Raw genomic sequence first — 25,918 nt, 5'->3', positions numbered from 1 at the left:
AAACACTGTCACTTTGCTATGCTAAGTGACTAGGATACCTAACTAGGGTAGACTGGGATACCTAACTAGGTTAGCTAGTTAGCTAACTAAGTAGCTACCTAACTAGGGTAGGGATGGAATACTTACTAACATCCCCGCTAAGGATGAGAATATTCCCAAATTGCTTCGAGTGTAGAATTTTAATGTTCTGATAAGGTGAATCTTCATCATACACCACTTCATCTATGTCATACTCAACCAGGCGACCATCAGCGGTGGGCCAGTATCTGTCAATAGCTCCTCCTCGAACTATGGGTGGTAATCTGGAAAAAGGGAAAACAAGAATGAGCATTTATAGAACACTGCTTATGGGGCCGCTATCTTAAAAGTGAACCTGGAGGGACACCAGGGTGGCTTAGTCAGCAGATGATGCCATTGTTGACCTTGGGGTTATGAGTTCAAGACCCACGTTCGGTGTAGTGATTACTTAAAAAAAAAAAAAAAAAAAAAGTTTGGAGGGAAAAGCGAACCCGGAAGCGTGAGTGTATAAAAGCAAGCCACGTGCCCTCTGACCAGTTCCAGAATAGTATACAAATGTAAAGCCTGGGTTTTCAGCTATATACAAAACTGGACGACTAGCAAATCTCGGCAACTGTCATACATTAAGCGGTTACTTTTTTAATGGACCTTTCTGGCATGCCTTCAATTTTCCCTAAAAAAAAAAAGGTTGGACAAAATGGCCACCTCGGACATCACACTTCAGCCCAAATACCTCAGCAGGAATCTCTGAAGACGACTTACCCCACACCACACTGCCACTACTGTGTTCACACAAGTGTACGGGGGTCTAAAACCATCATCTGGTACACAATCCACATTCAAATGCCCCCACGATTGCCCCAATCATGTCACTGCCAGCTGTTCTACTATTGAATGAAGGATCATAGGCTGTATTTTGTTTTCCTTTTTTACCCTCATTCATCTAGTATAGTTTTTCCACCCAGTGTGTTTCCTAACATCTCAGGGAAGTGCAGACCAGGTGCTCTGCAGAAAATCCTTAGGTGGGTTTACCTGAACACCTCTTTCTTCATTAAGTCAGGGGGGCAGATATTTACACAAGCAGCACATCAGCGGCAGAAGCCGTGTGCTTGTCCTATCATTAGAGATGCTAAGTGTGACCAGTTGGTTCAAGCGGATGGCACTAGATCCCTCCAATTGCAAAGGTACCTTTTTTCCCTTTGAAATTACTAAGCAGCCTGCGGGATAGCCCTCTCAAACTGCGTGAAAGCCCCGATCTCTCAACAAATCTCCAGTAGTAGCTTTGGCATCTAGAAGATTCTTGCCTGAATATATTATTACTAGAAGGACTGCAAACGGAAGATTTTCCATCCCACTCTTTTACAAACGCTCAGTATTTCAGACAATGTGAATGTACTAGGAACTACCAGCAGAGGACACTAAATGACAATGAAAACCACAGCCAGACCCAGGGATTGGCAAATCTAACAGAAACACAAAATGAGAACTAGCTCCCTACCTACCTGTGTGCAAGTCATGTGTTCTCCAGCAACAGTAAAACAGCTGTATGCTGGGATCTGCTACCTCTGACTTGCTCTGGTGAGTCTCCGCCCTCCCACTCACCTGTTTCCAGGAATACTGTCTGAACCTGTTTTAATGAAGCTTCCTCTGAGTAAACACTAACAACCATAAAGAACACTAAGATTGGGGCGCCTGGCTGGCTCAGTCGGTTAAGCGTCCGACTAGATTTCAGCTCAGGACACGATCTCAGGGTCGTGGGATGGAGCCCCACATCAGGCTGGGCACTGGGTATGCGGTCTGCTAGAGATTCTCTCTCTCCTTCTGCCTCTGCCCCTCCCCCTGCTTGCATGTGTACGTGTGCGCGCGTGCTCTCTCTCTCTCTATAGATATATATAGAGAGAGAGAGACAACAACATTCAGATTTACAAAGGAAATTCCCATTAATTCTCATTTAATCCTAGCAACTCCTGATTTAACCCCTCCCTGCACTGTTTAAGTGAACAAATGCAGCTGCTGGAATGTTCACAGACCACGTCTGTCTTGTAACATGTGGAGACCCAAACAGGACAGTACCACCTCCCTCCCTCCCTCCCTCCCTCCCTCCCTGGCCCAGAGCAGGCAAACAGGACTTGGGGGTAGCCTCCTCCAGCCCTGGCTAATTGTTGGTGGGTACACACAGAGGCAGGAGCATAAACGACCAGTGATATTAGATGAAGGTGAAAAATGCCAAGTCATGGGTTTTCAGGGGAGGAAACCCACCCCCCTGGTTGACAGGCAGCCAAGCTATACGAAATTACTAAACTATGCACAAACCCGATGAAACGAAATGTCCATTCTCAACTGTGTCACTAAGTGCCTTGGCTGAAGTAAAGAGCTCATGGCAACACAACGGTTTTCATTTGTTTTAATTTTATATTTTTAAGATTTCATCTTTAAGTAAGCTCTACACCCAAGATGGGCTCCAACTCATGGCCCCCGAGATCAAGAGTCGCACGCTCCACCGGCTGACGCAGCCCGGCGCCCGGCAACACAATGGTTTTCAAAGACTGGCAAAGAAACAACAAGGATCTCTACCAGGATGAGGAAGCCATTTATCTTGATGAAGTACTCATCCTAGCATGAAGGGCATCTCCTTGTAATGGGCTACCGGAGATGTTCTGGAGCCCAGCACAACTCTTCTTTCAACCTCCACTGCTGAAAATTGAAGAGGATCGTAGAGAGCGAGTCAGACAGAGCAAGTCCTGGGTCTCAGGTGCACTGGGCCTACTGCAACCTCCCTCACCCCCGACCCCAACCCCGACAAAACTTAGTGGATGTAAGCTTGTTTTCCTGTTCCTTTCCTTTGGAAAAATAGAATATAAAAATAACTTATCTAATGCACCTCATGGTTTTTTTTAAGATTTTATTTATTCATTTGACAGAAAGAGACACAGCGAGAGAGGGAACACAAGCGGGGGGGGGGGGTGCGGTGGGAGAGGGAGAAGCAGGCTTCCTGCCGAGCAGACAGCCAGACACGGGGCTCGATCCCAGGACCCTGAGATCATGACTAGAGCTGAAGGCAGACGCTCAACGACTGAGCCACCCAGACGCCCCCATCCCATGGCCCACAGGGGAATAATGATTTCAGATAATGTTACGAGTTACTTGATGACTGAATTTCTAACCATATCATTCCCCAGACAGAAAAATGGCACCATTCTTATCCTTTTGAGGCCAATTACAAAAAGCCTGTCACCAAGTACTCCCAGTAACTTCTGGACCCCTCCAACCTGATTTTACAAAAAGCTGTAAGGAGCAATGACAAGCAAAAGCAAGGTCTGTATTTTGAACTGAAAATATGAAGCTGAACTCCACTCTCACTTGGAAAACTGCTATATCCAAAACAAAGACTTCTCATGGGTGCCAAAACCCATAAATGTATCCATCTACTTACTTACTCCTAGAAGTAAACCCAATAAAAGCAAGACCAATAAAAATCGGAGGCATTTTGATGTTGGCCAATTCATTATCACAGAGTTAACACATTTCAGAACACAGTGGGAACCCTCTGAATTCAGGTTGGTGCACACAGGTGTGCACCAGTCGAAGGAATGCGAAAACCTCTGCAAGCAGGGAAAGGGGGAAAGTCCAGAAAAGTGGACGGGTGTAGACATGTTTTTAAGGACAGGGAAGAGGGAAATATGGCTGAGGAGATGTACACTGAACTTACGTGGGGTAAACAAATCTTGGTGCTCTGACAGACTTCTACGAGCGGGCAAGTTGTACTCTATTGTGTTCATTTACTGGCAGTTTCCTGCTTTCAACCCTACCTTCTAGAAAGCCCTGGAGCTTTCCTGTGGTCTGATGAAACTTAGCATGCTGAGCTAATAAGTCCTCCACATACATCCTAGGTCTTACCAAAATGAATGCCTGCTTCTGGAAAGTCCTGTCAACTAGAGAAATCTGTATTCCCGTCGCTCCCATCAGTGATGGCATGACCTTGATAAAGTCCCTCTAGGTCTCTCTGTGTTTGCTGTTTGAGTTAAGGGACAGCTCTCCTACTTTTCAGGGCCTGATAAGGAGCCACCCAGACAGGACAAGAGCAAACTGGTGAGAGTTACTTGTGGGGCATCCATGATTAACTCCTATTCTTAATTCCCAGGCCCCACACAAGACTCTGTCCATTCCAACAAATGTCAAAGCTGTGACTTCTATCAAAGCTCTTTTAAAATCTGTTGCCGTGCACAGATACCGTTGCAGTGTTCAAAAGAAATGTTCCATACCCGCGCTGTGCACGAGCCCTTAGCTCCTGACAGGGCCCAGTGAGACTGAGGAATGGAACTCTTTTTATTAACTGAAATTTAAATAGCCACGGTCAGGATCAGGACAAGGAGGCTTAACTGTAAATTTAAATAGCCACAGTCAGGATCAGGACAAGGAGGCTTAACTGTCTTTATTATCATTTGAAAAAAACCAACCTGTGGCTGCTCAGGGTGGGTGGCCTCTCGGATTCTTAGTATCTTGCAAAGTCACCTTACTCAAAGGCTTTGAGGCAAATTTTCTATCACCCCATCTTGTCATAAATCTTAGAACTGAATTCCACTCTGGAGCCCGGAGCTCTGAGCAGAGACAGCAACCTTTTCACTTTACTAGACCAGGGTGGGGAGTTCTCTCGCTCCCCTACGACTGAGGCGGAAGCTTCCCCCAGCTCCTCTGCCTTATATACTTCCAGCTCCTGATTCACTCACTCCCTCCTCACTATCTCCTTACTACCTTTCATTTTACACAGCGTATGCGTGTGCACGTGCGTGCGTGTGTGTGTGTGTGTGTGTTCATACATTTTGGTGTGAGGCACTTTGGTGTGAGGCATCCATTAGCTCAGTCTACCACGTTGCCAGAAGCAGATGCTACTCGGGGACAACACCGCCATTCTAATTTTACCAGTTAAACAAATATAAAAGGACATTCAGGAGTGGACTTACCGCTTCACCCGCACAGTACTGTCCTGACTCAATTCTTTCATTCTTTCTTCTACTTTGTTCAAAAGCTACAATTCAAAGAAAAGAAGTCATTGGGCTTATAGAATAAGCTGAGTAGAACAGCTAAGGCTCCAGGAGGCTGAGGCCATGGTGACAGAGCTGAGCGATATTCCTGACCTCCCCCATCCCTGCTGCGGCCTCCAGGCCTGGCCCAGTTCCACACACCCACGCCAACCCGGCCTCCTGGTGCTAACCTCAGTTCAAGTCACCAGCAAGATAACGGGAAAGGGGAGAGCACAAGGATAATGCAGATATAACATCCTGCTCAAAGGTTTACATTTCATCCAATGGAAATTACTCAGTTTTCAAGCAGCCAAAGGAACAAGGACAAGCCAGGTTCCTAACAATTGAGGAACCACTATTTTTCTTCTAAAATCACTTAGCTGGAGGGAGGAAAATTTAAACTGGGAGATCAGCAATTGCATAAAATCATCTTATCATTAAAAATATGAGATTTGATAACCCTCAAATACTTATAATTAAAAATCAGTAAAAAAAAAAAAATAATAATTAAATAAAAGTGAAAAACCAACACTATCCACTTCTTGGCCTTGCGAATCACCATCATAACTCTGAAGATCCAACAACACCAATCCATGCGGGTAAATTCTCAAACTGGCAAAGCTACAAAGGAAAGCATAATTTGAAGGTTAGGAATTGTATCATGGCATTCAAAAGAAGAAAAGACACCAACCCACCTAACTAAAAGGAAAGACCATTGCTCTTTTTTCCCCCTAAGTTACATGGTTAAGCCTTTGCTTTCTTACAAGAACGTCTTGGAGGTGGGGAGCAACCAATCATTTAGGGAAGATTTAGACAGTCAGCAGATGCTAATGTTTTCACGTAACAGGTTCTTGGGTCCCGAAAGTGATTCAGTAGTATGTTCTGTGAACCGGATTTTTTTTTTAATTTAAAAAAAATTGAAGTAAACTCCACCCCAACTCATGACCCCAAAATCAAAAGTCACATACTCTACCAACTGAGCCGGCCAAGTGCCCTGGTGAACCTGATTTTTTTTAAATCTTTTTACTTTATTGAGTGAACCTGATTTTTAAGAAGGTTCCTGGTACATAATTCGGCCAAGTTTAGTAACCATGGCCCTTCATCTTTGGGTCCTCCCAATTAACCTTCAGAGAGTTCACAATGGAGCCATGGTTTTCTGACTGTAAGCAAGTGGTGGTTAAACTGACTGAGTTCAGGACTGGCACACTCTAGCCCTACAGACTACAAACCAGATCCAGCCTCCTAGCCTTGTTTTTGTAAAGCCTGCAGACTAAGAATGGTTTTCACATTATTAAGGAGTTGTTTAAAAAAGGGAGAGAGAATGTGAGAGACTCTTATGTGGCTCCCTACGAAACAAGCTTTCTGACCCCTAATTTAGGGGATCTCTGCATTTTTCTTAAAATATCAGAGTGAATCACATGCAATAAAAGTCTATTATGTAGATAAACTTCTGCTTCAATCAAACATGTACCTGTACTGTACAGACACAGATGACTATGTACAGGGTTATGATATAAAAATACTTCTTGGGGTGCCTGGGTGACTCAATCGGTTATAGGTCTGCCTTCAGCTCAGGTCATTGATCTCAGGGTTCTGAGATCAAGCCCCACATCAGGCTCCCTGCTCAAGAAGGAGTCTGCTTCTCCCTCAGCCTCTGTCGCTGCTCCTTCCCCCACTTGTGCTTTCTCTCTGTCAAATAAAATCTTAAAAAATAAATGGGAATTGGGCGCCTGGGTGGCTCAGTGGGTTAAAGCCTCTGCCTTCGGCTCAGGTCATGATCCCAGGGTCCTGGGATCGAGCCCCGCATCGGGCTCTCTGCTCGGCAGGGAGCCTGCTTCCTCCTCTCTCTCTCTGCCTACTTGTAATCTCTGCCTGTCAAATAAATAAAATCTTTAAAAAAACAAAAAAAAAACAACAAAAAAAAACCCATGCCTTTAAAAAAATAAATAAATAAATAAATAGGAATAAAATAAAATTTAGTTTAAGTTGTGGTTAAAGAAACATTTGAAAAGTACTAAATTAGAAGAATTCTATAGGCAGCGCGCCTGGGTTAAAAACTAAACGCTACTAGTTAATTTCACCTTCAGCATTTAAAGGGCCCCCAAATCAAGTTCAGGTCCAGGAAACCACAAACAATGTACACCTGAATGAGCCTATCATTCCTTACCCCTCCACCACCACAGCACAAAGGAGAGGGGCTGGAGAGGAGTTAAGGGTAGAGAAACATCACCCTTAACCACCGGGTGCTTCTAGTGCAGTCCTCTGCCAATGAACGGCAGGAACATAGGAGCACAGACAATGCTGAAGTTACGAGCAAGTACAAAAAGCTCAAGGAATTAAAACCAGCCTGCGGACCAGGACCATACCATCAAAAAGAGGCTGTTAACCAGAAGTCAGGCCAGAAGCTGAGTATGGTCCTCCTGAGCTGGTGCCTGGTCGCCCAGACAGGGGTGGGAGCAGTGAAGTTTCAGGACAGGCACCATAGGGATGGGTCCCAGCAGAGCAAGTGAGAGAAGAGGGAGACCAATGTTGAAAATACGTTTTTAAACTAAGCATGTTAATTTTCATTTTTTCTGCTTTCAGAAGCAATTTCTAAACAGCTCTTGTCATTCAAAATTCCCTTCCGGGAAGAATTCCAGGTCTCCAGACAACTGGAAATGGTGTCTATGGTAGAAGATTTAAGAAGTGAGGGAGAGAAGTAGGCAGGGCCTGGCTGCAAAGGCAGGAGATTCTAAGAGAATTAGGCTTCAAAGGGCCAACAGGGGTGGCGGGGTGGCAATGTGACATGGTTCGATTTGCTGTGGTCCCCAAAGGATGGACCACATCCAGGACGGAGAGGGGCTGAATGGAAGCCTGCAGGAGCTGGAAGGGATCAAGGACAGCTTCAAATCTCCACTTGCAAGAAACGTGCTATTAACTGGGCCAGGACACGGAGGAGGGAGGGCAGGAGAGCTTGGCAGTGGTGTTGCTTTGGGATCACCCTTGAGAAGAAATGATTTTAGATACATGTGAAGTATCTGTTAAACACATGTGTGGACATTTGCTACATAGTTACAAATACAAATCTGGGCCGGGTGAGAGAGGAGCTGGGGAAGAGAGGGAAGACCAATTATCCCTTGGGGTGGAGCATGTTGACTTAGAAAGAGAATAACAAAAGGGGATACTCAGAAGTTCAAGTTTCCCTCATCTCCCAGCATTGCCTTCTGGGCCTCTGAGGTTGTGTGAGTGGTTATTTTTCCTTTTAAGAGAGAAACAAGGGAGAGAATGTGGGACATTAATGAAACCATATGGAATTCTAGTACTTTGTACCCATTGGGGGAAATGGAATTAAAGCCATTCAAAATACCCAGGAGTTCACATTTTAAAATTAATAGTGCAAATTACGAAGAATCTTACTAGTTCTGCATACTAAAACAGTCTAGATAAAATACAAATCTAGACTTAGGATAGCACAAAGAGCTCAACACTCTGGGGTCTTCTGTTATCGGTCAGTTCTTAATTTAGGTTTCCTTTCCTATTCCCACAAAATATCGGCTCTCATGTACATATTGATTAGGTAAAGTCTGGATAGTCTATAAAGGTCTTAAGGAAAAGAAAAAACAGTCTGAAATTTTGGATCCCCTCAGCTTCCTGTCCCCCCTCCCATTCCGCATTTGATAATGGTCTGCATTAATCACTAACAACTTCTACCAGGGCTATTCACCGCGTGGTCAAGCGACCACAGACCAGCAGCATCAGCTTGCTGAAAATCGGACTTCCGGTGCTGCCCCAGAGCGGCTCCATCAAAAAACTCTTGGACTGGGGCCCAGGAATCGGGTTTAACCACCTCTGAATCGTGGCCTGCAGTTCACACTGCTTCTGCTGCCCAGGGGTTCTGGGTCCTGGCCACACAGCAGGATCACCTGGTTGAGGGGGGTGGGACTTTGGAAAAATCCTGATGCCCAGTGACCTCAATCTCTGGGAGAGTGACTGGGGTAATGTCTTGTGAAAGCACTCCCGGGGGATTCTACTGTGCGGGGAGGGCTATGAAGCACTGAATTCTAGCCCCCCTCGCGTGAAATACATACCCGGATGCTACCCCTCCCCCTTTGGACGCTACCCCTCCCCCTTTGTCGTCAGTCCATCCGTCAGGCCCCACCCCATCACGCCCCCCACCCACCGCCCCCCCCCACCCCCACGCCTCCCCAGCTGAAGTGCTCAGATACTAAGGCCCCTCACCTGCCGTTTTTGTTGATATAGGTCGCTAGATAACCATGGTCTTGCCAGTTGTGCACCGACTCCGTCATCCCTTGCTCCTGGAAAATAGACTGGAGGCCTTTCAGAATGGTCTCGCCATCAGCTGGAGAAAGAGGGAGAGAAGGCAAGGTGGTCAGGATAAAACACATTCCAAAGGAAAGTCAGTGAGGTGCAGTTTGATGACCGAACTTGGTAAGAAAACCTGAACACAGAGTTGCCGGGGGGGTCACTTGGGCCCGTCGTCATGAGCTATGAAGGTTCTCAACCCCATGAGGAGAGGCTTCGCGGATTACCAGGTTACCCAAGAGAGACACAAAAACACCAAGCACAAAGGTATTGTGCCAAGGATGCAGACAGGTTTTCAGCCAACCAGAGATGACACAACACAATGTTTAGCCATGCACTGTGACCCGCACTGTGACCCCATTCGTGGCCAGTGGGCCATCTTCCCCTCTCCCTCCCCACCCACGCCCCAAGGGAAGCTCAGTATCCCCGGGCAGGACTTCAGTCAAGGTTACAGAAATTGCATTAATCTCTGCAGGTTCACATGATGCCAGAATCTTCAAGGACATTTAAAATTATGACGCCTACGAGGAAAGGCAAGATGCAATTTGTCCTCCTGTAGTTCGATCTGCTAAGCACTCACTGCCCGAGAACAGAGAGGAGACAAAAGGGATTACTCTGTACCGTCCCACCAGGCCTCCACGGGCTGGTGCTTTTTCCACATGACAGAAAAAAAAAAGTGTAGGCTGCAAAGTGTCAAAATGGACAGTATGTACAAAGAGTGTATCTGTGACCCGAACCAAGGCAAAAGAAAAAAACAAAAAGATTCACAGCTGACCACAGTGTGGTTTCATCAGAAAACTCACACTAGAATTCTTTCCATAAACTAAGGAGTGCCAATGCTTGGACTAGACGTTAAGGAATTTTTTCACCCTACTTAGAATCTATCTCCAGCGACGTCTGGAACGATCCTCCCAAGACCTTCCAGAGCACGGTAAGAATGAAGACCACAAACTGCGTTCAGAGGCCAAATTGGACAGGAAACGTGTCTTAGTCTAGCAAGCACAGACTTTTCAAAAAACTCCGAAGTTAGCTGCCACTTAAAAACCAGACTTCAGGGCACCTGAGTGGCTCAGTGGGTTAAGCTTCTGCCTTTGGCTCAGGTCATGATCCCAGGGTCCCAGGATCCAATCCAGCCCTGCATCAGGGTCCCAGCTCAGCGGGGCGTCGGCTTCTCCCTTTCCCTCTGTTCCTCTCCCTGCTGTTGTTCTCTCTCAAATAATTAAAATCTTAAAAAAAAAAAAAAAAAGATTCCACCTACCCACACTGTAGTGGGTGGAATGGTGGCCCCCAAAAGGTATGTCCACATCCTGATCCCCAGAACCTGGAAGTGTGACCTGATTTGGAAAAAGGGTTTTGCAGATGTAATTATAGATCCAGAGGTGAGATCATCCCAGATTATGCTGGTGGGACCTAAATCCAAGGACAAGTGCCCTCCTGACAGAAGACGAGACACACAGATAAAGAGCAGCAGGTGCTCCTGCTAACAGCCACAGGCCAGAACACCAGGAGCCACCTGCAGCCGGAAGATGCACGGAAGAACTCTCCCCTAGAGCCTTTAGGAGGACCATGGCCCTGCCAATAATGGTTTTGAACTTCTGGCCTCCAGAACAGGGAGAAGATGTGTCTGTTCCTGTAAGCCACGTGATCACAGCACTGGTGCCAGAGCTCTGGCAGACGGATACACCCACCAAAATCAGTACTTTCAATTTCACTTAACAAATGATGGCAAACAGCGTAGCAAAAATGGCAGTGAAGGCATCACTTTCTAATCCTTTGAGTCAAACCGAACACAGAGCTATTAGGACAGCACAACCAAAAGCCATGGACGACATTTAAAACACAACTAGTTGAGTGTGCAGCTCCAAGCTCCCACACAGCAGCAGGGAGACACAAGTGGGTCACAACAGGGGCCTGTATGGTACCAGCCACCGTGTGAGATGAAGTAAGAAAGCAAAGGGTCTTCAAACTTCGCACAACAATACCAGCTGGGGTTCACCCACCAGGAAGGCATCTCCTCCTCTGAGAAGGCAGCACCCAGGAGGCCACAGTGAGAGAGAGCAGGGGACCCGGGCAGAGCCAGAGAATGTCAGGGTGGCCAAGCCCTCCGCCAGCTGAACTGCGGCTGCACCCAGGAAAAGGCCCCTCACCAGGGAAATGCTCCTGGGGCGAGCGCACACCTCGCCCTCATCACAACACAAGCACCGACCTCACGCCTCATTAGTGTCACTCAGTTCCAGCAAAACTGTGTCTTTGGGAAACTCGCTGAGAAAGAGCTGGCTTCACGATTCTGAAAGTGGTTTCAGGAAATTAAAAGGGGGAAGCTTGAATTCTATCCTCTGAATGATACGCGGTTTTAAGACCGACATCCACCCCCTAAAAATTTCCGACTTCAAACTTCATAAAAAGAAGGGACCTCGTGGGGCGCCTGGGTGGCTCAGTGGGTTAAGCCTCTGCCTTTAGCTCAGGTCATGGTCCCAGGGTCCTGGGATCCAGCCCCGCATCAGGCTCTCTGCTCAGCAGGGAGCCTGCTTCCCCCTCTCTCTATCTGCCTGCCTGGCTGCCTGCTTGTGATCTTTCTCTGTCAAATAAATAAATAAAATCTTAAAAAAAAAAAAAGGAACCTCGTTCAGTCCATCTGCCACTGAAGCCTGCTGGGGACAAGCTACGAGGAAGTGACTGAGCCACAGGGCGGTAAAGACAACGTGCCCAGCATGTCCGAGTCCCACTGAGCCCGGAACTACTTGCCCTGAACAAGAAAGCCACTATGTCATTATTCAACCCCTCCTTGGCTAGAACGCACGTTTTCTGTTTTGAAAGTGTATAAAACAAGTCATCACTCCTGGTAAATGGCCACAAGACCGGGTTCTGTTGGCACATTACGGAACAGAACACAAATCCCCTATGCTGGTGAGGGGGACCCTCCAGACAGGGCCACCCTGCACAGGGAAGGCGGACCTCGGCCCCACGGCTGAGCTGGAGCAAACTCTCTCCCGGGCCAGGGAAAGGGGTGTCTTTGTCTAATACACCTAAAACCCTTGACTGCCCGCCAAACGCAGCATGGCAGCCGCCCCCTTTTTCTAGCAGGCACAATTAGTGGAAAGGCACTGAGGGGGCTCGTGGAGGCCCTCCAACCAGGTTTCAAACGGAAGAAAAACATATTATGACAGAAACCCAGTGGAGAGCGTTACGTATTTCTATACTATGGGCTTGCCCCTCAGTCCAAAGAAATCTGCCAGGTCTGAATGTTATTTCCGGCTGTCACCTCTGCCTGGTCCCTTGTGGGCACTCAATGTGCCGGCCCTGCGGGGGATACACTGATGTGCCTTTCTGCACTCATTGTTCCCAGCCCTTGGAGAAGATTCCAGAAAGGGGCTCCAGAATTGGAACTGCCCAGCAACTCTTTTCCAGAACCAAGTTTTGAAAATGAAAACAAAGCCAAGGACATGAGCTCCACTAGGTTAACAATGAGGCTTGCTTGGTCATTTTTTTTAAGATTTTATTTATTTGACAGAGATCACAAGCAGGCATACAGGCAGGCAGAGAGAGAGGGGAAAGCAGGCTCCCTGCTGAGCAGAGAGCCCAATGCCGGGCTCGATCCCAGGACCCTGGGATCATGACCTGAGCCAAAGGGAGAGGCTTTAACCCACTGAGCCACCCAGGTGCCCCTTGCTTGGTCATCGATCTCAGGGGCTCAATAAATGTTTTGTGGGTAAATGAAAATTTATTTTAGTTGGCTAAATTAATCAACCATATTGCTGTATCTTTGTAGAGTTTCTAGAATATCTAAACCAGTGGTTTTCAATCCTAACAGTGCATTATAATTACCTGGGGAGTTTTTAAAAGTGGTATGTCACATCCTAGACCAATTAAATAAAAACCTGTGGGTGAGAACCAGGCATCAGTATTTTTCAGAGCTCCCTGGGAAATTCCAATGTACAGCCACGGTTGAGAACCACTGGGCAAAACCACCAGATACAAGAAAGAACAAGAAATCCCCACTATTTCCAAACTCATTAGTCGAGTCACCAAAAGGTTATAAAAAATGTTGAAAAAGGTCTGAAAAAAGCCTGAACTCCTTACTAACAGGTAGCCTCTTATTAGCCAATAGCCTAGGACATGCCCCAGAAAATGCTTTGCAGTTATCCAATTTCAACCTTCATGTCTGTCTAGTAAGAAACATGTAATATGACCAAACACAATGTACTTCACTGTATCGGGGTTCCTCAACTGGGGTTGACGACATGTGGTGTGAAGGACTGTCCTGTCCCTCATGTGCCTTTGACAATCCCAGTCATACACATTACCTGTGGGTAGTATCCCCGCTCTGTTTAAAGAGAGAAAAAAAGACCCCACACCCCCACTGCCCGGAGGGTGGGGTTGGGCAGAAGCGTGGTGGGAAATCCCTTGAAAACTACCAGATGCTCCATAGGAGTGAAAATAAGGCTGGGGTCAGAGCATGCTCAAATGTGGGAACACGAGACTGCAATGTCAGAAGCAGCTACAAACCAGAAAATCTGAGAGTAAATTCAAATGCTAAAGAGAGATAATCACAGGGCTTTCAAGTACCCATGGTAATCTAAACGAGGCTAATAAAACGTTTGGCAGAAGTTCTTAGAAAACTCTGGCCAGGCAAGAATGATGTGCAACTCTTACATGACTCAGCCTTCCAAAGTGCTAAGCAACACAGTGACCCGTCCCAGGGCAAAATGTGTCCTTTGTCCACTAGACAACTCAATGTCTCTGTTTCTAGACTACCGCCCACTCTGTGTTTATTCAACAATAACTTAAAAAGAACCAACTTGGAGGTCTAGTCCAAATTAAATACACCACTACCAAAAGAAAGGAAGAGAGGATGAAAAGTGGAATGGTGGGAGGGGAGAGGTAGGGAATGAAGGCCCACGTTTCATCTCGCTGCCTCGTTTTCTCCCAGAGATCCATTTACAGGCTGCTCTTGGAGAGCTCGGGCTCTGACCGTGAGCTCCATCTAGATGGCTGAAGCCCCAGCCTCCTGCCTCACTGCTCAGCACACTGTTCCACCCAGTCAAGTCTGAAATGGAGCTCGGACTTCTCCATCCCTCCCCTAGGTGTTAATTAATACCCTTGTCACCTAAAATCCCCCACGATGCTCCCCTTGAAGGTTCTCGTACAAATCCCCCACCACAGCCTCTCTGTCGCTCCAAACTCACTGGCCAGGCACCCAGCCGGCCCCCCCACCCCCGCCACACGCATCACACTTCCTCAACCCTCAAGACGGGGGCACCACTTTGCAGGGTTCCTGCAGGGAACCCAGCACCGTGTTCCTTCCCTCCATCCCTCATGGTCTGGTGCGGCTGCCATGTAACCGGCGCGGAGCCGGCAACCCCAAGTGCAAGTTCAGTAGAGCAGCTGCACTCACCCAGGCTGACCAGCCCAGGAAGCTGAGGAATTTGTGCTGAATAAACACCTAAGACACCCGCACCCTGGCAAAGAGGGGGGGAAACATACTTCAGTTAGACCCATTCTCACTTCTTTCTTCCATTTTAAGTAAAGGCTAAGATCCTGTGACCTCCTGAACAAGGTGAATTTCAGCAGCGGCTGCCCTGAGGGAATAAGCAATTCTCATACATCTGGGGAAAAACCCGCGAACTGCACCTTGCAACTTGAAGTCCTTTTCAACCTGGAACACTTGAGCAAAGAAAACTTGGGACCCAGTGTGTGGCAGCCGCCCTCGTGCAGGACCATCAGCCTGGCCAGAGGGCCCTGGCCTCCTCTGCAAAGTCAGAGGGCTGGAACCCGGGAGTCGCTCACATTCTAGCAGCATCTGGTTCGTGAAATGAGGAGACCAATTTCTATCCTTGTCCAGCGTATCTGGAATTACGAGGACCCCTGCCCATCAATCCCCCGCCCCCTGTTAACTATGCTTCCTAGTTCTCCCCACCGCGATAGCTGAAGCTAGTCCATCCCCAAGGGGTTGATGAGTCCCATCATCACCCGTGCCCAAGTGGAGGAGCCCAATGCCCAGCCTCCCTCCTGCTCGCCCCTCTCCACCAACCCTGGTACCTCCAGAGCCTGGTGCCCTTAACTCTCTCTCCTCCATGCTCTAAGCCAGCCTTCTGCGTCCCCCTCCCATCCGGATCAGGGGCCCCGCCCATGCCCCCCTCCTCCTTTTTTTTTTGTTTTTAAATATTTTATTTATTTATTTGACAGAGATCACAAGTAGGCAGAGAGGCAGGCAGAGAGAGAGGAGGAAGCAGGCTCCCTGTGGAGCAGAGAGCCCGACGCGGGGCTCGATCCCAGGACCCTGGGACCGCGACCTGAGCTGAAGGCAGAGGCTTTAACCCACTGAGCCACCCAGGCGCCCCCCCCCCCATCCTTTCTGAGAGCTGGGGAAGCATCACCGCAGGGATTCTCTCCCCCAACCCAACCCGAGAAACTCTGGTGTTGGAGAAGAGGAGCCAGGTTTGGGGTTGCACGGTTTCCCCTCACACATAAACCAGCTTTCAGGTTACCTTGACAGGCTCTGAAACCTAAAGAGGAAGAAAGGGCAACTGGACTCCAACACAGCTTGAAGCTATTCCAGTATCTGCTTTAAGCATCCACTCAGATGTACTAATCTTGACAGTGGTCTTGGTTACGTGACTGTACGCATGGGTCAAAACTCAGGACTGTACACAAAATGTCCTCAATGTAAAGTATAGCAAGTTTAAAAAAAAAATCTATTCCAGAGTTACCAGCACCATTGGCAGAAAAACAAAACAGCACAGCACCCTTCATGGACTCCCTCTCACCCACGTGGGGGCTCACAAGTGCCTAAAGGTGTGAGAACATCTTCTGAACTCACCTGGGATGCGCTAGGTGTGATTAAACACGGCAGTGCTGACAGGCAGCGAGTCCAGATTACCGAAATCAAGTGATACACAGAGAAAGCCTTCCGATGTCACAATTAAAAAGAGCGTAACACTTAAAATTATGTTTAAAGAAATCTTTATCTTTTTTAATTTTAACAAAGGGTCTGTGTGTCGGGAGACTTCTCAAGACTTTCAGAAGCTCAATAAATTCCCAGAGATTAAAGTGAAGGTCAAGCAGGTGGCTCCTTGCGCTCTCTCACTTCCAAAGCTTCGGCTTCAATTCCCACGTCCAGTTCCTTTCACAACAGCTGCAAGATGATTAATCTCATCGAACAACACCCAAGACGACAGGGATGTTCAGAGCAGCAGGTTTCACAGAAATCAAAAGGTGGAAATCCAAATTGTCCATCAAGCTGTAAACGGGTAAACAAACTAGGGTCTAGCCATACCATGGACGACTTACTCAGCCAGAGAAGGAACGCGGTATTGCTGTGTGCTACGACACGCAGGGCAGAATGCTAAAGTGAAAGAAGCCAGTCACAACGGGTCACGCATCGTAGCATTCCATTTACAGGACACAGGCAGAAAAGGCAAACCCCTAGACATAGAAAGCAAATTAGTGTATGCCAGGGACTGGGAGGAACAGGAGGCTAGGAGGAATGGGGCTGGTGGCTAAAGGGTATACATTTCTTTCTGGGGTGATGAAAATGTTCTAAAATCGTGGTGATGAGGGGCACCTGGGTGGCTCAGTGGGTTAAGCCTCTGCCTTCGGCTCAGGTCATGATCTCAGGGTCCTGGGATCAAGGCCTGCATCGGGCTCTCTGCTCAGCGGGAAGCCTGCTTCTCCCCCCTCTCTGCCTGTCTCTCTGCCTACCTGTGATCTCTCTCTGTCAAATAAATAAATAAAATCTTAAAAAATAAATAAGTAAATATATAAATAAATAAAATCGTGGTGATGGTAGCCCAACTCTGAACGTACTGAACATTATTTAGCTGTATACTTTAAATTGGAGGAACGATGTGTCATTGGAGTCATCTCAAGAAATCTGTCCTCAAATATCTAAACATAAAGGCAGCACTTTTAGATTCTCAGTTACTGTGAGGGAATCAAGGCGACGGAAGGTTCCAGAACTGGGTTGTTCCCCTTCAACCAACCATAAGCCATGCCCTAGGCACCAGATTAAAGGGTCTGGGAGGGGAGGTTTCCTCTGTCCCCACACACACACCCACAACTGTCACGGAATAACAAGTGTCTGAGCAGCTGCTGGGTGCAGGCACTGTCCCGGGCACAGGCCGTGGCTTTCACGCCACGAACGCACGCCTGCAGCCAGTCCCAGCACCTCACTGTGATCACAGTGGCAATGCACAGTGTGGCCACTACTGTTAATAACTGTGTAGCATATATTTGAAAGTTGCCCTGAGACTGGATCTTAAAAGTTCTCATCACAAGGAAAAAAATTATTTAACTATGTGTGGCGACGGATCTGAACTAGACTTCCCGTGGTGATCATTTCACAAGATATACAAATATCAAATCGTTATGTTGTAGGCCTAAATCTAATGCTTTATGTCCCTTACACAGTTCACCAAAATATTCTTCTAAATTTAAAAATCAGAGCAGTGAGGTGGGGCCCCAAAACATAGAAAGGGACAAAAGACAATTTGGAGGGCTTGTTTTCAGAAAAGTTTCTCTTTTTTCTTTTGAGAGAAGAGAGCGAGCGAGCGCAGTTGTGTGTGACAGTGAGGAGAGGGCAGAGACAGAGGCACCAAGAACTCCAAGCAGACTCCAGCTGAGTGCAGAGCCAGATACAGGGCTCGATCTCACAACCCTGAGAAATCAGACTCAAGCTGAAATCAAGAGTCGCACGCTTGGGCCACGCAGGCATCCCCAGGGCAGTTTCTGGTGTTCATAGAGAGCAACCAAATCAGGAAAAATTAGCTACAGAAAGAAAGAAAAAGACCTACTGACATTGGATTGACAGCCATACAACACAACACAGAAATACATGCAAGTGTGCATTAAAGAAAACCACGTGGGACTGCTTACTGTGCCAGCCACAGGGACTGTTTCTTAAATCTCACATCACAGTACCCCAGGCATACTGTAAATGTTCGGCTCATTATTTCACGGCCCTGCCTGCCCTTTCCCACTGCAAGAGAACAGTTAGAAAGGCATTTCCCGTTACCCCAACACCTGCTGGAAAGGGCCAAGAGCCTCCCTCTGATATAACCACCTCAGTCTCTCCAAGAGCCAATCTCCTTGCGACATTAAACAAGGGCTCATAAGAATAAAATTTATGAGACACAATCTTAACCCCTCTTCAGTCCAGAACCCAAACAGTAATGCAGTACCGTACCCTCTTCTTCCCGGTAAACCACCGCCCCCCTCCAAGACCAGGAGTCTTCCAAGCAGCCACAACCCCCAAGCCTCAGTCAGCACCGGGAGCGAGGCACGTCCACGGAGTGCTCACGTAGCTCGAACTATCCAGTGCTCGCATGCCGACCCAGTCCGTGTGGGAGGCCAACCAAGAGTGATAAAGAAAGGCACAGAAAGGGGAGATAATGCAAAAGCCTGGCTTTCACCTGGGGAGAAAAACGAATCGCAGCCATGAGATGCTGGACATCTGGCCACCTGAGCTCTCCCAGAAGGCGTCATCTGAGCAACATAAGGTGTGCCTGGACTCCACGGGTTCAAGATCCGTGTCTCCAGAAGAGGAAGTAGTAAACTCGGGCTGGAGCTGTGGAAGAGAGCAGAAAACCACCAAGGCGGAGGACACTGAAGAGGCCAGCACCACAAAAAGCCCTCTCTGGGTGCTGAACTCAATCCAGTGGGAGGCAGCCCAAGAAATGAGGTGAAAGCAGACCCAGCAGCAGCAAAAAAGGGATGAGCAAGGTGGTGAGGGGGACTGGTAGGGTCTGAGGTCAGAGGACAGGACAAGACGACGGGAGGCACCTGGACCAGGAAAAATAACCAGCCCTTACAGCTTTAGTTCACAACAGCCATCCCCAGTCCACTGTGAGGAGTGAAAAGCATCCCAGCTGCCAAGGGCCACCTCCCCTTCATCCCACAAAGCAGCGGGATGAGAACAGGTCACAGGCCGGCCCAAGGTCAGGCAGCAATGGTTTCCTTCAGCTCCACGCAGAAGAAAACCCAGAAAAAAAGAAACCAGGAAGGTTTCTTTCCCAAAGTAGAAACTGTGGGATCACCACTTTGTGCAGAAGCCCTTAACCAGTATCAGGGACACCCTGCTCTCTTCCCACTGCTTGAGGTGGGCAGGACGCCTCACGGGGTCAGATCTATTGCCCATTTGTGTTTCTGCAAACAATCCTGGGGTTTGTGCCCAACCTTCCATGCCAGGTTGCAAATCAACCATGAAATAGTATTTCTAGAGATAGAGCAGTTTGGACTTCGTGGCATCAAAAAGCACATTTTTGTCAGAGCCATCCCTGAGGTGAGCCCCGGCACCTTCACTTCTCCCGGTTTTGGCCAAGGCAGACTCAGTGACGTCAACATTCAGGACTGCGCCCGCCCTTCAGAATGCACCTCTCCAAGGAGATTACTCTGCGCCCGCCCGGGAAGTACTGGAGAAGTTAAGTGCCGCTGAGATCAAAGTCAAAGGACACCAGTCAAAACTCCCCATACAGAGGAAGGAGTGTATACTATGATGGATTCCAGATGAGAAAAAGGCCATGTGAGGGCCTGGGAATCTGTACTTGAGTATTTTTCCAGATGGCTCTGGACTTAAATGGTCTGAAGGCATGGGTGGACAAACTTGTTCCTTAAAGGGCCACACAGTAAAGATTTTAGGATTTGGCAGGCCTAATCAGGGCTCTGGCAGCCACCCGGAGGCCATACAAAAGGAGGCCAGGGGCGCCTGGGTGGCTCAGTGGGTTAAAGCCTCTGCCTTCGGCTCAGGTCATGATCTCAGGGTCCTGGGATCGAGCCCCGCATCGGGCTCTCCGCTCAGCAGGGAGCCTGCTTCCTCCTCTCTCTCTCTGCCTGCCTCTCTGCCTACTTGTGATCTCTGTCTGACTTGTGATCTCTGTCTGTGAAATAAATAAATAAATAAATCTTTAAAAAAAAAAAAAAAAAGGAGGCCAGAAGAACTCGATGTGCCCCAAGTGCCCAAGTTTGCTGACCCCTGGTCGAAGGTCTTTTCCAGCTCTAAATTCATAACCAACAGGTATAGGGACACTATGCTGTAATTCTACAACCTGAATTTCCAGAAGTCACAGTCTTAGCATTTGGGACTAGAATAATCTGAGGAATACTTTCTCCATTCAAGTTAGCAATTTATTAAATGCGGGGAGGGGAGTGGTTGGAGGGAATAACAGCTAATAACCTATATAACCGGGACCCGCTGTAGATAGCAAAAGGATAATAAACGAATCCTACAAACAACTGTACATTCAAATTTAGCAACTTAAAAGGAAATGGGCCAATTCCTCAAAAAACACAAACTATCACAACTCACTTATATGAAGTAATCTAAATAGCCCGTAACTATCATAGAAATTTAATCTGTAATTTAAAAACTCCCAAAACAGAAACCCTGCACACAAGAGGGGTTTCACTGGGGAGTTCTACCAAATATTTAAAGAAAAATAATACCAATTCTATACAAAATCTCTTGCAGAAAACAGAAAAGGAATGCCATATTCATTTTATGAAACCACTGTCCTAATACCAAAACCAGAAAAAGACAAGAGTCCCCAAAGAGAAACCTACAGACCAGTATCCCTCTTGAATATATAAACAGAAAAATCCTTTTGCAATTCTTAACAAATAAGATTTCAGCAACAGGGCGCCTGGGTGGCTCAGTTGGTTAAGCTGCCTTGACTCAGGTCGAGATCCCAGGGTCCTGGGATCAATCCCCACCTTGGGCTCCCTGCTCAGTGGAGAGCCTGCTTCTCCCTCCCCCTCTGCCCATCTGTGCTCTCCATCTCTCTGCCAAATAAATAAATAAATAAAATCTTTAAAAAAAAATTCTTCGACTTTAAGAGCACCTTTAAATAAAGTAAGACCAACCTTCAAACTGCGTGCCAATGCTTTTTTTTTCCACCTCTTCTTCTGCCAGCAGAACTTTCCTTATGTTTCAGGAAGTTAAATCCACCCCTCTTTATAACCGAGCATCTTTATCCACTGGCACAATCTCAAAGTACTTAGCCCTAAGTCTCGCAATTAGTGTTCAGTGTTTTATGTATCATTTGACACTCTTCCAAACATTTTATTGGACATCCCACCCAACAACACAGTGTGTGGGATTCCGTATCATTAGAGCCTTCACACAGAGGGAGAAATTAAGGCACATGTGAAACTACCCAGAGGGTTATCTAGAAGATGCTACCGGTTCTCAGCAGCTCCTTCTGGGTTTGCTGCTTAGCACATAAACCCATCGGATCCCAAGCACGGCCACTAGCTCAGTGGCTCCTTCTGGAACACAGATGACAGTAGCCATTTAATGAAATCCAGGCCCACCACAACTTAGGGTCCCAGAGTTGCTTTTCCTGGGGTCTGGATAAGTGCCTAGTTGTAAGGGTTTCAAAAAGCATCCACGCAGTGGTTTACACACTTGCTTTAAAGATGCAACTGAGGGGGTCTCCCGACTCCTCAGCAGAACTGGGCCTGGAAGTGAACGCCCAGGAGATGGTGGCCGGCGCGGCAGCACACGGCAGCAGGCCTGGGTTACAGGCACTGGGGAAGGCACCCGCCCTGTGCGGCGCTCCAGAAACCCAACTCACCAACAGCTTTTCTGAACACGCTTTTCACCAGATGCCCAACCACACAGCCCGGGAACTTTCTAACGATCTTCACCTGCCAGGGATTAGTACCTCAAATTACAAAGCCCCACATTCCAAATCCTAGCCGCGTATCAAGCCTGAGACCAAGAGCTCTAACTTTCCCAGGCTGGGAGCCCCGAGGAGGCCCCCGGGAACCTCACCTCAGTTGTCTCTCCCAACAGGGTAACAAAGGCCCCAGCGGCCATTCAGATGCAGCCCGATTGGTGACACAATTAAGATGCAAACAAGATTTGGAAACTGGTAACTCTCCACTGCAAAACCTTCCATTATGTGTCAACTACTAGTATTTTTTTCAGTTTCCAATCCTGGAAGTTAAAGACCATTCTATTTTTATTTGCTTCTCTCCTTGTTAGGTTGGACACCTTTGTGTCTACCTCTGTTGCCACTTGTATGTTTTTCTTTCCTATGTTTCCTAATCATAAGATTTTGTTTTTAAAGGGTATATGGGTTTCTGTTCCTAAGACCTTCTGGTTTGCTGTCTGTTCAAAATACTGAACTGTTGCTGCACATGATACATGCATTTTCTAACTTGTCTTTTTAATCTTCGCCAACTTAAAAGCACCTCCCCCCGCCGCCCCCCACCCCAACACACACTCAGTAAAGTGTCTACTAGCTGGTTATGCAGCTGGAAAATGCAATCCTGAAAAAAATGTCACATGCAGGGCTTCGGGTTACTTGAAAATGCACTTCCCTCATTAGCTGGGGTAGAGATCGTTCCTCATGTCTGGATGATGGAGTCAATTTCTTAAACAGCTGTTATCCCTTCCACAGCACTTAAAATAACGACAGAGAAGGACCAAATAACTAGATGAGGCTTCTTGAGATCAAGCACAAACTCACCTTACGCTACGCCACTTCCACAGGTTTAAAGAAACGGGTGTAAAACTTTGGAACTACACTCCAGAAAGATTCATTATGGTTTATACAATTTTTTAATGGCAAGCTCACAAAACTAATTCCCAGAAATGTGCAATTACTCAGTCTGGAGTCAAATACAGCTTGATTAGAGCAATTAAGAATCTTTTGCAGAGTTGGGGGCCAAGAGCGTTAAAAACAACAACAAAGCAAAATGAAGGGAGATTCCATTGAGACCTCCCCCAAACAGTCCATAAAACAAACATTTGCCAATAGCATTCAAGTTCGAGAGAATACCTAAAGGACGAAAAATGCCTGCCCCGGAGCTGTTAAATTCTGAGTCTGGGTGCCTCCCAGCTACTTGGAAGCACAGGCAGTGTGAGACTCCAACCAGCGCAGGGGGAGGGACAGCTGGGCAGAAATGGCCCCAGGAAGGGCTGACAATGAGTTTCGACTTGAGCCACGTGGTAATGAGAACACACAGGAGAGGCTTTTTAATGGGAAAAGGGACAGGAATCTGTTGAGTTTGTGGTGATTGGGCCCTTCCCCAAAATGGAGACACACTGGGAGACTGTGGCCAAGAAGCGTAGCCACGAAAAAAGGTGAACACGGAATCTGAGAGCATAGCAGACGCAGTCCTGCCGGCCTTAAGGACTGGCTGCCTGGTGCTGGAGGTAAGAGGATGTCCCACGTGCACAAGAAACAGAGGGTTTTGGGTTTTTAATGAGGATCCTATTATACTGATTCTCATACTTAATTAGCATCAGAATTACTGGGAGGAAGCTGGTTAAAAATGCAAATTCCAGAAACTACCCCAGCCCAGATCGTGATTCAGTCAATCTAGAAAAGGACCCAAGCAAGCATTTCCCCTTCCCAAGCATCTGCCCCCCCCTTTAAGGCTATATTGTTAAAGCGGGTATGTGGGGCGGGGTGTTGTTATCACAATGGTAAAGTGTCGGGACAAGGGATGATAATGCCGAGACAAAGGGGAAAGCTTTTTCTCCTCTTAAACACAAGATGCAATCAAAACTGGATTTTTTAGGTTTTGTCCTTATAGCTATGAATCACACAAAGACGATATGCTTCTACCAGAAAACAGCTCAACAAACAACACAGAAAGAGTGGGAGCTCTGAGGATGGGAGGAAGGCTCAGGAAATCAGGGAGAGAGGGTCGCCAGAGGCCACAGGCTCAGCAGTGCAGAAACTGCTTGCTGGCCAAGCCCTCTGCTCCTAACGGAGCCCAGGGCTAACCTTGGAGGAAGGTAAGGCCCACCGTCCCTGTAATAGGACTACTGATTCACGCATAATGGAGACTTCCAAAAAGAACCAGGGAAATTCTGCTGATGATCTGTCATCTGCATGGCAGCATCGGCTTTGCTAGAACTTACACGGGGGTTCTCTGTGCCAGCACTACCGACATCTTCGGCTGTCAGCACTGTGGGGGGCCTGTTCTGCGCAATGGAGGGGCTGAACAAGCACCCCTGACCTACAAAATGATAGTAGCATCTCCCCACTTATGATAACCAAAACTGTCACCAGATACTACCAAGTGTCCCCAGGAAGAGGGAGGGAGACAGAGTGATTGAGAATGCGTGCCTTAAACTAAGACGCTTCTGCAGTCCTGGAATTAACAAAGGCCTTGGAATCAGACAAAGCTTTGAATCCCAGCTACCCCGTTTATAAGGTGAAAAGCTTCAATGGGCCTATTTATTCATCTTTAAAATGGGGATAACAGGACCTACCACAGGGTTGTTGTGAGGATTACGTAAAATAACGTGTAATGCGCTTAGGGCAATGCCCAGCTCAGGAGGCAACTAATAAATACCGGCTTTTATGTTTTCAAAGAGATGTCTGTCTTGAAGAGGAACCAGGGACATTAGCTTACAGCTCTGGCCTTGAGTGGAAACCTACTCTGCCTAAAAGAAACAATACACAGAATCCGCACTCTCCCTTCCCTCTCCAGGTAGGGGGTCTGAACCAGGGGTCCATGGACTCCCCAGGGGCCAGAGGATAAAATGCGGGGCGGGGGGGGGACGTCTGTGAACTCAGATGGGGAAAAAATACACATACTTATCTTCACGAGCTGAAACTTAACATTTTCTTCAGTTATGCTTGTAAAAGCACACATCGACTATGGTGGCTATCGTCACCAATAAAATCACAGCTTTTTCTTACACCATCGCTGAAATATGATTTTCTCAGTTCTACTTCAAAGTTATGAAAGTTATTAGGCCTGATGCTAGATCATGTTATTTCATGTGCTACTGAAGAAGCACATGTTACTCTGCTACATATTTGGGATTTTCTTTTATCTTGCAAATTGTATTTTAAAGTAACTGTGTTACTTTATGCATTTAAAATTCTTACTCTGACGGGCACCTGGGTGGCTCAGTCTGTTAAGCATCGGCGTGATTTTGGCTCAAGTCATGTTCTCAGAATTGTGAGATGGAGCCCCCCTTCCCACTCACGCGCGGGGCATGGAGCCTGCTTAAAATTCTCTCCCGCTCTTCCTCTCCCAACTCCACTCCAAAAAAGAAAAAAAAAAAAAAAGCAAAATTCTTACTCTGAGGCTCCACAGTCTTCCTTGATAAGGGTCAAAAGTACAAAGTAAGAACCCCTATCCTAAACCTTTCTGGTTAAGCCCAATTCCCAAGCAGCCTTCTGTTAATTTGTTGAACAAGATCTTTGTTATAAAACTACTTTCTGAATTGGAGCAACACAAGTCACTGTTTCCCTACATCCACTGTAGATCGGTGGTCTACAACCTGAAATTAACAGGATCAGGCAGGTTTCCTCATTCAAGACCAGTGAATGTGTGTGCCTCGTTTTCCCCTAGGAGACTGGAACTAGCTTTCCATCTTGACCATAATATCAGGTCCATTTTAACCAGCACTTATCAAATATCTATGATGGACCAGAACTGTGTCCAGGATGCAGACACTGGAGGTCGGCCTTCGAAGATACTCCCAGCCCAGGGGAAGAAGTGAGACACGGAGAGGACTGCTAGACCTTTTGAGGGCTGACTGGCCAGAGACTGCTCTAACAGGGCCAGCAGAGGCTTTGAGTACCACACTCTCCACTGGACACCCTAGC

The 25,918-nt window shown here is 47.3% G+C and overlaps 1 protein-coding gene across 1 annotated transcript in view; it reads right to left on the bottom strand.

The window, feature by feature from the left end:
* SMS (spermine synthase) overlaps positions 1-25,918 on the bottom strand; it is a 50,105-nt gene that overhangs the window by 19,516 nt on the left and 4,671 nt on the right. The window contains exons 2-5 of the mRNA XM_080831331.1: positions 9,258-9,378; positions 5,570-5,660; positions 4,980-5,044; positions 127-302 (exon numbers count right to left, since the gene is read on the bottom strand). Coding sequence (XP_080687457.1) covers positions 127-302; positions 4,980-5,044; positions 5,570-5,660; positions 9,258-9,378 — 453 coding nt within the window. The remainder of the gene's footprint in view (positions 1-126; positions 303-4,979; positions 5,045-5,569; positions 5,661-9,257; positions 9,379-25,918) is intronic.

The sequence above is a fragment of the Martes martes genome, assembly GCF_963455335.1.
Source record: "Martes martes genome assembly, chromosome: X".
Lineage (NCBI taxonomy): Eukaryota > Metazoa > Chordata > Mammalia > Carnivora > Mustelidae > Martes > Martes martes.
Note: the sequence above shows the minus strand (reverse complement) of the source record. Positions and strands in the feature narration are given on the sequence as shown.